Source organism: Podarcis tiliguerta (genome assembly GCF_965153285.1).
Source record: "Podarcis tiliguerta genome assembly, chromosome: Z".
NCBI lineage: Eukaryota > Metazoa > Chordata > Lepidosauria > Squamata > Lacertidae > Podarcis > Podarcis tiliguerta.
This window is the reverse complement of record NC_139553.1, coordinates 41,488,298-41,504,300: the sequence shown is the minus strand read 5'-3', so window position 1 is coordinate 41,504,300 and position 16,003 is coordinate 41,488,298. Positions and strand designations below refer to the sequence as shown.

At 45.5% G+C, this 16,003-nt stretch overlaps 1 protein-coding gene across 1 annotated transcript; it reads left to right on the top strand.

The window, feature by feature from the left end:
* Positions 1 to 1,359: 1,359 nt before the first annotated feature.
* On the top strand, positions 1,360 to 11,255 carry HMGB3 (high mobility group box 3). The gene is made up of 5 exons (XM_083422733.1): positions 1,360 to 1,498; positions 4,718 to 4,876; positions 5,800 to 5,939; positions 7,173 to 7,347; positions 10,065 to 11,255. The coding sequence occupies exons 2-5, from the start codon at positions 4,727 to 4,729 to the stop codon at positions 10,215 to 10,217; spliced, it is 618 nt and encodes a 205-aa protein (XP_083278859.1). The 5' UTR covers positions 1,360 to 1,498; positions 4,718 to 4,726; the 3' UTR covers positions 10,218 to 11,255.
* Positions 11,256 to 16,003: the final 4,748 nt, after the last annotated feature.

The following is a 16,003-nucleotide window of genomic DNA, read 5'->3' as shown; positions in this document are numbered from 1 at the left end:
GGGAGCTCACCCCGTCACGGGGATTCGAACCGCCGACCTTCTGGTCACCAAGCCCTAGGCTCTGTGGTTTAGACCACAGCGCCACCCACGTCCCTATATCTAGCTTAGTTTGTTCAAAAGCACTTCCAGTGATGTCCTTTCATAAAGCGCAGTAGGCAGCCTTGAACCCATCACATTTTCCCAGCCTAGACTTCCTTACAGGGTTGTTGTGAGGATAAAATGAAGAGTTCCATGGTGGAAAGACAGGATATACAGTAACTGTATGTCCTGTAAACGTGTGAACCCTGCTACTGCTGTTACAATCTTAAAAACTGCCTCTAAACTTATTTGGAGGAAAGCTTCACTGAGCTCAGAGGAACTTCCTTCCAACTGCACACAACTTGGCAGATATACCTTCCTCAGAAAAATGTATTTGGTACTTTTATAAACTTTGTTGAGTCAGTAACTTTCTCCATAGTGCCACGCTCATTCGGGGTGACCTAACTGAAGTCTTATTCAGTTAGAATTTGACTTATATTTGGGTGTTGGGGCAAGCTGAAGTTCTGAACTTATAAAAAAATGTGCATTTTTCTAGCTGTGTAGTTTAAGCGTGGGTGGGGAACATGGCAGATGAAAGTTTAACCCCATGGCATCATGCTTCGGTAATAAGGTTGCCCGATTGCAGCCCGGTTCTCTTTTCCCAAAACACCTTCTGCGTGCTTATTCCCCCCTCCCCCTGCATCCAACAGAATTCGAACCCAAGCGTGTCAGAAAAAGACTTCAACCGGGCATCCAAGGAGATCCCATGAATACACACCCCACGTTATCAGGGTATGCATTCCTAAATGCCGCTCCAAATCATTAATACGCATTGCCCCATCGGAAGAAAATCAGCTGGGGTGGTTTCTGCAAATGTTTTGGCCATAAAAGTCAGACTAGACTCCGAGAGACAGGTGATTTGCGTACAAGCCCCTTGAACTCTGCGTGGGCTTGACTTCCCGAGCAAACACAGGTAGCGGTCTGGATGCTTACTAAGATCTCCGATCTTGCAAAGATGAAGATGATGAAGAAGAAGCGCCCTCCAAACCTGCCAGGGTCAGGTGGGCTGTGAGACGATCGCCCTGCAGCTCTTTACCTCAGCTGTGTGTGCTGCTATTACTTTACTACTGGCAACTCCACGAACTTCCCACCCCTTGTTTTTTCCCTATTTCCAGAGTGGTTTGTGGCTTGGGTTTTGTGTGTGTGCTCCCATTCTGTCAGGCGGGTGTTCTTTTTGAATGAATGACTTAACCGCTCGCGGCCAATAGGCGCTGGGCCCTGCTTAATATTCAGGAGCCCCTTGTCCAGTGGCAGGGCGAGGAGGTTGTTTTAAACGGCAGAGCCCCGCAGCCAATCAGGCCGCTCTCGTAGGAAGCCAACGCGAGGCTGAGCCACAGCTACTAGCGCTGAGTCTTAGCGCGTCGTGTGTGCGCTCGCTCTCTTCCCTTGCATATCGCCTAGGTTAAAGCGAACAATACAGGTAGGTTTCGTGGAGCACTTTGCAACTTTTTTCCGGGGGCAGCGGCTGCTTTGCTAGCCCTTCTTTTTAATTTCCCCTTTTAAGAACAAAACAACGCGCACCATTTTTAATTGGGGGAGGGAAAAAAATCTTTTGCATTTTTATTTTATTTCATTTCTCTTGTCTCTCAATATCCCGATCAACTTTTATCTCTTGGCTTCCCACCCACCACACCGTTCTTTAACTAGGCGTGGGAAATCAAGACTTGTCCCGAATCCTGGTGTAAATGGAGCTCGGTTTAATTTTTATTTATTTATATTTATTTTTAATGGGGTGGTGGTAGCAAGAAGGAATGGGGGACGGAGGGCGACGGCGCACGGCAAGGCTATATATAATGCATTCTCGTCTCTTACTCTGTAAGGGGGGGGGCGGCGGGATAATAAAGATCCACACACAAAGTAGGTGCCGGGGCGGGGGGCACGCGTGGATTTTCCGCTGGTGCATTAACTTCCCCCGCATGGGCTGCGGGGACCTCCCGCTTAACGGGCATGCCAGCCCGGTTCCCCGCTTCTCCTCCTCCACGCGTGTCGCCTCCTGCCCTGGGCTCGCCTTCTTGGGGAGAGAGGAAAGTTGCCTTAGCCGTGCGCATTGCTGGTGCCTTGCTGTTTATTCTGCATTAATAATGGCTGTCGCTTTAGCAGCTGACAGGGATAAGCTCTGCGCGTCCCGGAGAGAGAAGGGAGAGATGATAACACACATCTCTCTTCTCCCTTCGCCTCTTTATTCCTTTCAACTACAATTTTTTTTTGAAAAAATGTATATTTTTGTTCCCTTTCCTTCTCCACCGCGCCTTCCGACCCGTCCCGAACATTTCGTTTCCTCCCCGTCTCCTTTTCCCCTGTCCGAAAAGGTGCCCCTCGTCCCCCTCCGACCGCCGCTAAGCCCCGGACCGTTTCCCTTTCGCCCCTTGCTACATTGCTTTTTGAGCTGAGCTCTTGTGTGCATTAATATGGCTGGCGTTTCGGTGGCACCGCTGAAGGAAGAAAGACGCGTAAAGGCAACAGAGAGGCGGGGAGGGGGAGCGGCGCTGGGAAAAAAACCCCGTTGGGAGCCCCCAGAGCCCCCAAACCTTTCGCTTCCTTTCCCGGTCCTCCTTCTCTATCAGATCGTGCCCTTGGCGGGCTGTTTCGGGGCCGTTTTGGCTTTTTCCAGCACTTTTATCTCCTTGCGATTCGGCGCGGCTGTGTGCTGAGCCAGGGCTTGTAATGGCTGCATGGCAGTCTTTGTTATACAGGCTATTGCGCTAAGCAGGGACATGGGAGGAGAGGGGGGGTGGCTGCTTCAAAGCTGCTTTTCCCCCCCTTCCCGACCCCCGGGCGCCCCCAGACCCCCCTCATAGGAAAGAGCAGAGCTTTTTCTACAAGGCTGGCTTGTTTTGGGGAGCCTTGGTGCTTCGGTTTCCTTTCCTGGGGGGTTCATCCGAGCAGACGGGTGCCGGTGGCTTTGTTAGGGATAGCAGTCTCGCTGCCTTGTAGAGAAGCCATTTTAGCGAATGGAGCTGGCTGGCTATGGGCGAGGGGGGAACTCCATATCCCTGCCTTAGCAAAGCACCAAGACTATAGAGATAGCTATAGCAAGGGCAAGAACCCCGCTGCCTGCCCCAGCTCCAGCCGGCTTTGCCCCCTAGGGCTAAAGGCACCCCGTAGGAGAGCCGAAGGGATTATTTGAGGGGTACTTTCTTTCATGAGTAAACATTACACAAAATGGAAGATGAATTATTGGTGTCTTTCGTGACCTGTCGTTTTCTCTCTCCCCCCTTCTCTCTTTTCACCCAGCTTACCGGAGCCACTCCAGCAAATATATAGCAATCCCAGGCATATCCCAGATGCGTTCGCTAAGGCAATAAAAGGGGCTTTTTTAATGCAAGTTGTCCCAATGTAGTAAAGCAAAAAAGAAGGAGGACGGGGGGGGATTCCCCCCCAATGACCTTGGGGGCGGGGGAGTAAGGGGCAGAATTCATTTATTTTTTTGAAAAAAAGAAAGGAATAAAGAAACGAAATGTGGGTGGGTTTTTTCCCCTCCTTCCTCCGAAACTTTTTCAGATAGTCATGCAGCCTTTTAATAAGGGACTGAAATAGGATTTTTTAAATAAAAAAATCTTTTTTTCGAAGAAAGGAAATTTGAAAAAGGGGGTGTTGAGCTCTTTTTTTTCCTGGGGAGGAAGAAAATTAATTCCAACTTCTAAAGACAGCGTAGTACAAATAATTATTTTAAATACATTTTTTTTAAAAAAAAAAATCATGAACAGTTTTTTCTCTCCTTTTTAACCCCACAAATGGTTGCTTTTTCAGGAAACGAGATGGGAAAGGTGCATTCATATCTAAAAAGTTAGCAACTGCTCTGGAAATTAAATAAACAGCGACCAACCTGACATCGAAAGTATGATGTTGCTTTACCAAGAGAGCCAGTTTTATAACTTGTGCTGTAATAAATAAACTCTTTAAACATATTTTAAGCTGTTTTTCGAGATTTGGGTTTTAAAATGCTGAAGTGCCTACAGAAGATGCATGACAGCTACTCTGACATGAAATGCATTTATTTTATTTTATTTTTAAGTTCTGAAGCAGTAGCAAGGGAGTTTTCCTACTGGGTGGGCCAGCCAAGGAATGCAAGTCACAACTATGTGTATTAGTTAACCCTTTTAATACTTTGGTATTATGGGCTAGTTCACACATGTGCTTCACATTGGAAGTTGGGAAGCTGCCTTTTGTTAAGTCAAGTCCATCTAGCCCAGTGTTGTCTTCACTGGCTGGCAGCAGCCCTTTAGTTTTTCTGAATGGGGTGCATTCCCAGCCCTACCTGAAGATGCCAGGGATTGAACCTGGGACTTTCTGCATGCAAAACAGATGCTCTGCTATTGAGTTATGGCCCTTGATCATCAAATGTAAGCAAATCAGCTGGAAGTTGATGCTCACTCAGGTGAAAATACCATACAATAACGATGTGTGCAAGCCAGCAGAGGACTTGCATGATGTCCATGTCGACTCAAAAAACACACACAACTTCCCAGTGGACAGAAATGGGCACGTTTTGGCTGAGATCTTTTAAAAGTGGTGCATGCATGCATGAGAGTGCAAATACGCTTTGGGCAATGCAACTTATGTTTTCTTGCCTGGTATACGCAACATAAATCGTCTGTTGCGGTGGTAGGTGGTGATTTTCCCCCAAATGTCTTTCCAGGGAGTAAAGATGGCTAAAGGTGACCCGAAGAAGCCGAAGGGGAAGATGTCTGCTTATGCCTTCTTTGTTCAGACCTGCCGTGAAGAACACAAGAAGAAGAACCCGGAAGTTCCTGTCAACTTCGCAGAGTTCTCCAAGAAGTGCTCAGAGAGGTGGAAGGTACTGTCTGCAAGACCCAAATTCTTATACCTGCAATAAAGACAGCAGCCTAATAAAAGAAGAATGTGTGCTTCCTGCACTTTAAAACACACACACACACTTTCAGCTTTAGGAACAAAAGCAGCCTCCATTAATTGAGCCCCCACTTTGAGCTTTGTGGCACTTGTCTCAAATAACTGCAGAGAGATTTGCAGCCCAAGTCAAGAGGTCTAAAACCCTGCTTGAGTCATCGCTTTCAGCAATGAGTATTCATTGGGCATTGCCAGAAAACTTTCAAGCATTCTTTATATAATCTTAGAGGCTACAAACTTATAAATGAGAATAGAAGTTCTCAGGAAGCTGAATTCTGCATCCTCTTGATTTTAAGGGTGGGAAGGAAACGTGGCCCTATAGGGACAGCATGTTGGAGTTAGAGCCCTAAACATCTGATGAGCACCATGTTGGCTACCCATGCTCTGTTTCGTCTGGAGTGGCAGCATTTGCACAGGTCTAGCTACGGCTGATCAGTCAAGAAGATGGTCTTAAAATCAACAAACTGTGCGAAAGGAGCAAAAAGAGGGTGCAAGCCACCATGTATAGTCTTAATTTGGAGTTTGCCTCCCATGTGTACAAAGCATGCATCAATGAGCTGGTAGTCCTCCAGACATGGGCAGGGGGCACTTGGAAGGTCATTTCTGTGTACACATGGCTGAGGGTATCTCAGCCAGGTTTTTGGAACATAGGAATCTGCAGTGGCACACTAGCCTAGTGACGCCCACTTGGGAAGGCAGCAACTCTGCAGGGTCTCTCTCCCATTCAGTAAATTTGTGCCTGGGACCTTCTGCATGCAAAGCAAATCTTGATATATGAACCTGCCTTTGTTTGTGGCTCTTGTGGGTGGGGGGGGGAAGGCAGATGAGTAACTGCCTGCATTTGCCTTTCAGACCATGTCAAGCAAAGAGAAGGGGAAATTTGATGAGATGGCTAAAGCTGATAAAGTGCGGTATGATAGAGAGATGAAGGATTACGGACCAGCAAAGGGTGGTAAGAAGAAGAAGGACCCCAATGCCCCCAAACGGCCACCGTAAGTAACTTCCCTGCATCAGTATACATACATAAACTTACTCCCAGATTTGTTAGGTAGCAAGATGCAACCTACATTCAAACAAAGTTAAGAAAGAAACAAGTAGATTTGGCAGTAGGAAGCCAAAACAGACCATTGGTCCACCTAGGCCAGTATTGTCTACACTGACTGGCAGTGGCTTCCAGGGTCTTTCCTAACCCTACCTGGAGATGCTGGGGATTGAACCTGAGACCTGAATGCTAAGCATGTGCTCTACCACTGAGCTATCCTCCCATACCCCCCGGGATATCAGACAAGCTACAATAAAGCACCTCTATTTATTTTTTTTAAACAAACCCTCTTCAGAGCTGGCTGCAACTTCTCACTCTGCTGCTTTTGGTGAGAGTTAACCCATTATCAACAACAAACTGTTAGAAAGACTTGAGAGTTTTCAAGATAGTCATGCAACTGCTAATTTAAAAAAACAGCAACAGCAACAAAGTTAATGCTTTTGAAGGCTGCTAATGCCTGATCACTTAAGCTTTAAATCTTGGCACTGAGTAGTTGATTGAGAGTGGCACCATTTGCCACTTACGTGACTATCTTGGAGGTGGGGAAAAGGAGCTTGAAATCTTGACTTCCCTTAGTGACCCTGATCTCCTAATTTTATTATTTAATGGCGCTCCAGAGTGTCCGGTGTGTCATAACATTTAGTGCTTAACAACAGTCCTGTAAGATGAACCAGAAGTTGCGTCTCCATATGACGGGGTGGGTTAGGGATGCGGGTGCTGAGGACTAGTGACTTGCCAAGGCCCATCTAGTGAGGTTTTGTTTTAAAAAAAGTAGAATTTAAACCCAGAAATTCCTAGCTCCTGTCTAGGTTATATCTTCTCTCACTGGTTTCGTTCTAGGCAAGTGTTAGGGATTTCTGCTACCTCACCCCACAAATGCCCTGGGACCTATAATAGTGAGTGCGATGCTAAAACAGTGCTTATAAGGAGTAGTGTTGTCTGCTGTGGGTATAAGCCTCAGTCTCGTGAACTCCTCACTCGATTCTCTGCTGTGAGCAGGAAATGGGAAGCCTTTGCTTCCAGTCTTCCAGCCTTTGCTTCCAACCTCTGTACTGTTGCGTCAGAACCAAGTAACTGTGGAGAGGAAGCTAGACCAGTTTTTTTGAAGTGTAGGTAAAAGACCCTTGGCCCACCACACCAGCTCTCAACTGTGGTTTGTCTTCTCCCTCCCACCCTCCACAAGGTCTGGATTCTTCCTGTTCTGTTCAGAATTCCGTCCCAAGATCAAATCCACTAATCCTGGCATCTCCATTGGAGACGTGGCAAAGAAATTGGGTGAAATGTGGAACAACCTCAGTGATGGGGAAAAGCAGCCTTACAACAACAAGGCTGCAAAACTGAAGGAGAAGTATGAGAAGGTAAGGCTCAGGTGGCTTCTGTCCAAAGGGACCCTTGTTTGCATTTGCTCCCAAAACAAAACTTTGTCTCATGGCAAACACTTCGAAGCAGACTTCTCCAACCTGGTGCACACTCTAGGTGCTTCATTGCACTAGTAGTTCCCTTCAGCACTAGCTAGCACAGGTAGGAGGGCGCACTTGTTTGACGAAGCCTGCTTTAGAGGTGAACTGCGGTGTCCCCAATTTGGTGGAGTATTTTCCAACTTAACAGGGCATTCCAAGCCAGCTCCTTAACTGGGAACGAATTCCAGTGACATCTGCGAATGCAAACTTACCAGGAAAAGGTGCTTACAGGCATCTCTCTTGGCTCCAAGGCCTTCTAGCACCGGCAATGTATGGTATGTTGGTCTTCATGTCACTGGAGGAAACCTAGGCGTTGGCTGGATTGGAATTAGCCCACCCCGTCCTGGAGGCTCAAGGCAGAAAGAAATTACTGAAACACTCTCAGTACTGAACATTTTAAAGCTTTCCCAACTTGCCCTGGCTCCTAGAAGCCAGCGTGCTTGTTTGCTTTTTTAAAATAAAGTTGTAAAGCTGCAACTTCTATTTCCATCTCTTCTCCATCAGCCACCGCAAAGGAACAGTGATGGTCTGTGCTAAAAGGCTTGAAAGCTTCATAATTCTAAGTAAGAGAGTAGGAGAGTAGGAAAAACCCTGTTGGATCAGGCTGTTCAACCAGATTCCTATAGGAAGCCTGCAAACAGGACCTGAGTCTCCACAAGAGATGATATTCCCAAGAGGTGGTACTTTAAAACATTTATTCCCCCCCTTTTCCTCTTCACAAAAGGGAGTTGCTCAGAGCAGCTTACAAATATAAAAGAAAGCATAAGGCACAAGTTATCAAAGCTAAAAATGGCAGCAAACCCTCCACAAATACCAGCATTTGAATCAGTACAATTAAGCATCAACACACAATTCAAAAGCTTGGGGAGTGTTTTCAGTTGCTAGAAGAATACAAATAAATGAAGAGAGGTAAACATTGCTTCTTGCCGCAAGGAATTCTGCAGATGGGGTGCCACCACATACGAGGCCCATTGCCCAACCTTATTTCAGAAGACAGTGGTCTATGCAAGAGATGTGCAACAGCTAGTTTTTAAAGGAGAGGCAGATGCACAAGAGATCCCTAGGAACAATAACACAATCTTGAATTGCACTAGGTAATGGACTGGTAGGAAGATGCGTACATACAATTCCACATGTATTCTGTTAGTGAGCAGAGAAGTGATAGAGAGTTCTGATCTGTTTTTTAAAAAAACCAAAAAACCCTGTAAGGGGCTTTTGGGGGGGGGTCTAAGCTCTAAAAAGTTACATGCATTGGAGGAATGATGCAAGGTTCTTAGGCATATCAGTTAGGTGTAAAATTACTATGGGAGAGGTGTTCTGACTTACGCAAGTCAGCAAAACTCTTAAGGGAAAAGCAGCAGTTAAGATAAGTTTCCAAGGCTATTGTTAAAAGCTTTTGGTTAAATACACACCATTTATATAAAGCACATGGCTTCCCCCCACAGAATCTTGCGAACTGTAGTTTAAAGCTGCTGGGGATTGCAGCTCTGAGGGGCAAGCTACAGTTCCCATGACTCTTAAAAGTGGTGCCCGTGTGTGTTTTTAGTATATGGTGACCGTGTGCAGAAGAGACCAAACATGAGTCAGTTGAAAGGGACTGCGTCACATGTGTACACATACCTTACCTATCAAATCAGGACCACCAAAGCAGATCTCTTAAAGTAAACCAGTTAACACCCAGCACATTGAATTGGGACAGGAAACATACCAGAAACTAAGCTCCCCAGAAAAAAAAATCTGTTTCTGTGGCTCTTACTCTAAACTCATGGCTTGCAATTTGGAGGTGCCTTGTGGCACCTCTTGTAAGCAAAGAGGCAGCGGGTGTCACTGATCAACTTGTTCAGGGGCTGAGAGTTCTGGAGCATCTTTGCTCTCTTCTTCCTAACAATTAGGGCTGGAGATAATGCAACTTTCCTTAGCTCATGTGAATCTGTATAGCTGGAACAAGGAACATGTGGCTGTCCAGAGGCTGTTGCAGCCCCTAGCCAGCACACACCATTGTCAGGGCTGATGGGAGTTGTTAGTTGAACATCTTAAAAGAGGGGACCACTGCTGCTCTTTTTTTGGAAGGGGGTTTACAGAATTTTGACACCGAATCTTGACTTCTAAAAAGCGCAGAGTGTGACGTTGCTAGCTAGATGCCTAGAGCTCCTTGGGTGAATGGGAGGCAGTCCTCTTCATGCTATGCACACATCTCCAGGTGGAGTGGCATCTTATGGGGGGTGCAAGAGGCTTGGGGCCCCTTGTTCAAGTGGCAACCCACCCACTGTTCTCTGTAGGCAAGCCATTGTTTCTAAACACAAGTGTTATACCCGCTAAGGACCACCACCAGCTTCCAGCTAAAGAAGTTGCAATGTTACAAAGTCAATCCTCCGTACTGACGGTTTTGTTGTGTGTGTGTTGTTGTTTTTTTCAAAAAAAGATCCAGACCTACCCTGGTCATCTCCCCACCTCTTGCAAGGTGTCCCATGGGTGACTTGTTCAATAGCACTCTTACCTTCTTCCATGTGAGAGAGGCTATTCTGAGTCACTGTCCCACTTAAAGGGGGTTGGGGTGGGGGACACACCTGCTGATTATGCCAATGCCAGTGAAACTCACCCTCTTGCTGTTGCAGGATGTGGCTGACTACAAGTCTAAAGGCAAGTTTGATGGTGCAAAGAGTGCCGCAGCTAAAGCTGCTGCTGCAGCTCGGAAAAAGGTAGAAGAGGAGGAGGATGATGAAGAAGACGACGAAGAGGAAGACGAGGAGGAGGAGGACGATGAATGAGAAACTGTATAATATTTGTCTCCATGTGAATACCATAGAGTAGGGGAAACACCATTTGGAAAAAGAGAAAACAAAACAAGGCACCTGTTGCTTAAGACGGTGTCTTCATTTGCCCTTTTTATTAGGCTTAAATGACACAATTTGGATTCTGACCACGCCGTACGTAGCTCCTTTGGGGAAGGGAATTTCGAATAAAACGTGCTCTAAGGGGGGAAAAGAAGGAAGGAAAAAAGCTAAAAAGCAACCAAACCACGGTTTACGTTAAGTGGCCACGGTGCCCTTAGGCACCCTGAAACTGTAACAAAGTTGTACATATTTCCAAACATTTTTGAAACAAAAACGAAACAAAAAAAAGTGGGAGCAAGGCGCTCTTGTGTTCTCCTCAACTCTGTGCACTTTCCTGTTGGTGTAACAAAGCATTTAAAAATGTTTCTCAAGCATCTTATTTTTTAATTTGTAAGGTGGTGTTTTAACTATATGGTTATTGGCTAGAAAATCCTGGGTTATAAAACTGTACATATCTATAGTTTGTAAAAACTAGACAGATTCTTGTGGTTCATGCTTTGAGCAGTGATGCCCTCAGGGTGGGAAGGCATATGACTAACTGAAGGTTGTAATGTTCTTCCACGGAGGGGTCGTGTCTCAAAGCACGCTCTACGAAATTAGATCTATTTACACTACAGTGGGCGTCCATTTAGCTTAAAGTTGTCTTTCTGTATATAGTGAAACTAGCATTCTGCGGCCATTCTTAGTTGTGGAAGGGGAGGGGGGGGGGGACTTCAGCTGGCATGAGAAAATGTATGGAATCTTTTTTTTCTTTCCCTTTTTTTAGTTAAGCGGGGTAGTTTTGAAACGGAAACTGTAGGTCTCTTCGTTGTCAGCTTAAAACGTGAAGAGAGGGCGCAGAAAACAAGTTCAAAAACACTCTGTACTTAAAAAGAGAAACAAATTTGCAAAAACGTTATGTTGGTTTTTTTTGTATGTTTAGAATGCTGAAATGTTTTTGAAGCAAAAATAAACAGTATTACATTTTTAAAACCTCTTGACAATATTCTAAAAATTTTCTGCTTTGAACAAGGTTCCCTGCAGCAGCAGCAGCAAAAGGAAACATTAGCAGTTCTGGCAGCGTCAACTCAGCCAGTGGACTAGTTTAAAACTTATAGCAGATATTTTTCCCCACTTTCCCAAGGATGAATGTGAAGCACAGTTTCAATACTGGTCTAGGAAAGGTGACTACTTGAGTTAAAGATGCTATGCAAGTTTGAGTCTCTTACTCCTTTGAAAGTAGGAGGCTTGTGATCTTAAATTGTGAGAATTACCACCATTTGGAAAGGTAGGTGACTAAGGGGGAGCAGATGTTTCTTTCTAGCTGTGTTGGGTACCTTTATAGCCCAAATGCTATGCTTTGTAAATATTAAAATGTGCCTTTTTTGTCCTGTGTTTAAACTGTTTCAGACTTGTGGTGTTTTCCTGCCTTGTCCCTTGCCCACCAGCAGCCCCGGGTATTGGTAGGAAGAATATTAGATGGCCATAAGTATTCATCGTTGAATCTTGCAAAGGCAGCCTTGGCCACCTTGGTGCATGGCTTTTCAGCACTTCTGCAAAGAGATGGGTTCAATGCTCTTTGGGTGGGTGGGTGTAGGGGAGGAAGGAGGGTTGTAAGTGCTATGCTTGGTTGAGGAAGCCAAGTTACAGGATAATCACTCTAGATCTCAGCAATGTCTAGCGACCTAAAGGTTTACCCACACTTGCTGTACAGAATGAAGTTATTGGATGAGGATAATGTCACATTGGGTTACAGTGGGTTGGGGACACACTAAGATCCAGGGTAAGCTAGGCGCTTTTGGGTCCTATTGGAATCAGCGGAATTTAAAAAGACAACTTTGTTGATCTTTGTGGAAGTCAAATGCAGCTAACTTGGTCTCCACCCCACCCATTGTATTCAGAAAGGTTTGCTGTGCTTGGGTCACACCAAAATGAATAGGACAAGCTGGTCATGATTCAAATTCAGTTGGGTTTTTTTAGGGAGTCCCAAGTGCAACTAAAACTTCTGTGTCAACATTTAGCTGCTGTTCTGTTAAATTCTCACCGCTCTGAAGTAGATTTGGCTGAAATGGTGATGTGCCCAAGGCTATCCAGTTTGATTTAGGGCTGAGCAACAATTTGAACCCAGCTCTTGATGGCTTGAGTCAAACTACTACTTTATTCTGCTTCTCTAGGTACACAGCTTTCAAAATAAAACCAAGCGAACAGAGAATTCAAAAGAAAAAGGGAAATTAGTTTTAGAAATGCTTACTGAAATACATCTCAATAACCTACTTATTAAGAGAGAGTCATTTGTACCACTCTTGGGAGAGTGTTCCGTAATCTGCCATGATGGGGAAGATCCTTTCTATTTTTCTCACTATTTACTCTGCTCTTCACCTGGGTAAAAGAACAGACCAAACAGAACTTCAGCTGAGCACCAAGCGGCTGATAAGTCAACTTTTGGTGGTAGTTTGAAACTTGAAATTTAATTCCTGGACTCCACTCCTCTCTGTCCCATTCTTACCCCAGTAAAGTGTGCTAGCTACATGCATGTTCTGGGGGGTTTTTTGTGCAGGAGAGCCAGCGGCATATGTGCAGCTGGGAGTTCTACGAAACTGACCGCATTTGGGGAATCTGGAATCTGCCAAAGCTGGGGAAATGGTGTGTTTGTCTGTGTAGGGTGAATACATGTGCAATCCCTTTTCCTCATCTTGTGGAAGAATGCCACTGTATTCACACCACCAAAAATAAACTGGTAAAAACCACGTAGCTGGTAGCTGTGGGTGGTTTTAGAGCTCCTACCTAGCATGGTTAAGACTGAGCTGCAAATAAGGAAATCCCCAATTCAGTCCCTGTTTTTGGCCATCGGCTTGCTAGAGTGTCTTGCCTTACGGCAATCTCACTCCCATCTGCTCTATGGGGAACTTCAATATGTGCTTATTTTATGATGGGGCTGTTTGTTGAATTGAACTCAACAGCCTTCAGGGGTACCCCCGACATACCCTGATAGGAGTTGCTGTATTTTGGTACCTTCTGACATGTCAGAAGCCCCAGGTGATCTCATGGGGAACAGTCTTTGATTCCTCTTCCACAGCATACTGTAAAAAAGGTGGAAGTTTACAGAATGGGTTCCTCTACCCCCTAGCAGGCTATAACTTCTCCCACTTTTGCGGTGCAGGCTTGGTATGCCTCTAATTTTACAGTTCAGGCAGCAATGTGTTTAGCTGATTGCTAGCATGTTGTTGTTTTTAGTTTGATTGGAAAAAGCTTCGCTGCCCTAGTAATCATCAGTGTGAAAAATGCTACCCAAGGGATCATCTAAGAAACATTACTTCTATCCCGAATGAAAGACTCTTGGCGTATGTGGACACACCGCTCTGCGTGGGATGGTAATGCCCAGAAGTACACAAGCAGCAACTAAAGGCCAGCCCCATGTTTAAAAATAACAAGGCTGCAGATGAATACTGGGTGGAATAGTGGGATGCGGGTGGTGCTGTGGTCTAAACGACTGAGCCTCTTGGGCTTGCCGATCAGAAGGTCAGAGGTTTGAATCCCTGCGATGGGGTGAGCTCCAGTTACTCTGTCCCAGCTCCTCCCAATCTAGCAGTTCAAAAGCACACCAGCACAAGTAGATAAATAGGTACCACTGCGGAGGGGAGCAAAACGGCGTTTCTGTGCCCTCTGGTTTCTGTCATGGGTTTGCGTTTCGCCAGAAGCAGTTTAGTCCTGCTGGCCACATGACCCAGAAAACTTGACAAACGCCAGCTCCCTCGGCCTGAAGTGAGATGAGCGCAGCAACCCCATAGTCTCCTTTGACTGGACTTAACCGTCCAGGGGTCCCTTACCTTTGCTGGGTGAAATAAAAGAAAAAATCATAGGGAAAGAAGATGCTATTGAATAGGGATTAGCAAGTGCAGGGTCCCAACCCCTTAGAGAGGAATGAGGTTTGGAAAAACAAGCCCCATGTATGTAGCCAGGTGACTTCAGAGGGTGGGATTTGAGGGATAGGCTTGTCATTCCTGATTGCCTTTTTCCAGCAGAACCAGTTGCTGACCCAAAACAAAAATCTCTTGTGATGGGGGCGGGGGAATAATAAAAACTAGCGTTTCCCATGAAAAAGCAGTATTCGAAGCAGGAAACTTTGTGTTTCAGGAGAACCCAATTTCCCTCCACTAGCCATGCTTCAGTCTATTTCAGGCTGTGTATGATTATGGGTCATTTCTAAAATATGGAAGAACTACTGATAAGAGGTGTGGATTCTGTAAAAATGCGTGGCTGGTAAGCTTTTGACACGGCTCTAAAGTGTGGGGAATCTTTGGCCCTCTAGGTGTTGCTGAGCTGCAGCCACAGTAAGCATGGCCAATGGCCAGGGGTGATGAGAGGTAGTTCAGCAACATCTGGAAGGCCAAAGTTCGCTACATCTAAATGATGGTGCAGCGCAAGAGTTGGAATGACTGCAAGCTCTGGGCTCAAAAACTCTTGACTTGAATCATATTTCAATGAGATTCTTGGCTAAGGACTGGATTGGTTGTCCATACATGGCAATACCCTAGTTTTTGGTTTATTGTGGTGTATGTGTTGGGAGATCTCTAGAGTGCATTGCACTTGCTGCATGTTCCTCATTGCTTGAAAATCCTCCTCAGGTGTGTTCTTACTTTTAAGTGCTTGCAAACGTTTCTGCCCATCCAGTTACCTGATCTGTTCCTTTTATGGGCTTAGCCAATGTGGAATCCCCCAGATATTTGTCCAGATTCCATCAGCCCCAGTCAGTATGGCCCAACAGTCAAGGGTGATGAAAGCCCAGCAACATAGGCAGGGACCAGGTTGGGTGTCTCAGGCTCAACTTCATACCTCTGCAAAGACCCTTTATTTTGCATGCTGCTTATAATAATAGTAATAATAATAATAATAATAATAATAATAATAAAAAAAATTGGCATTCTATCCTCTTTGGAACTAATGGCTGGCACCTGAATGCTGCCAGTTTTGAACTGAATGGAAATATATATATGGCTGGAAGGGACTGTAGAGATGGGGCTACCTTTGTACTGGAAGTGACAGGAGCGGTTGACAAGAGAGCCTTTCACCTACATGATTCTATGGGAAAGACCTCCATAAAGCAAACAAAAAAGCCCCGTTTTATTCCATCTTCCCAACACTTCCTTACCTGTCAATTTTTGTGTTTTGCGCGATCTTTCACGTGACACCAAAAGCCACTTCTGGAAATCCAGCGGGATCTGGCAGACATTTAGCACTCATTACTGTGTTAATTGTTTCCGGGTGGGGGTGGAAATCCCATTGCAACCCTGTTAACTCAGAAAATCGTGGGAGCTTTCTCGTCATCTTCCTTGCAGTTTACACATCATGCTGTTCCAACACCATATAAAAAAAATTAATGTGGTGTGCCAGCATACCGATCAAAAGCCACAGTTGCATGATGGCTGGGAATTGCTATCTGTAGCCGATCTTCTGTTCTCGGTGGGGCAACTTGCTTCTCCATGGAGTCACATCAATGCAAGTCTTGGGGCAGTGTGTGTGTTCTCAGTGACTTGTCATCCACACCTCTCTCCAACCAAGGAAAATCCCTGGTTCTTCCTGCAGGGCAAATTCCTGTGCAATTAGAAGCCATTCCCATGCCAATTCTGTGTGGATCAATTCTGGGTCCCGAGTATCTAAAATATTGTCATCTTACGAACTTAACAGTGAACTTGTTGCTCCTTGTTCAGAAAATGGCATCATCCATGCACAAGCAGCATCAA

Excerpts from the sequence above, each read along its gene's own strand:
- HMGB3 (XM_083422733.1), top strand. The coding sequence starts at position 4,727 with ATGGCTAAAGGTGACCCGAAGAAGCCGAAGGGGAAGATGTCTGCTTAT. Across the intron at positions 5,940-7,172 it reads AATGCCCCCAAACGGCCACC|GTCTGGATTCTTCCTGTTCT; the intron begins GTAAGTAACTTC and ends ACCCTCCACAAG. Across the intron at positions 7,348-10,064 it reads TGAAGGAGAAGTATGAGAAG|GATGTGGCTGACTACAAGTC; the intron begins GTAAGGCTCAGG and ends TTGCTGTTGCAG.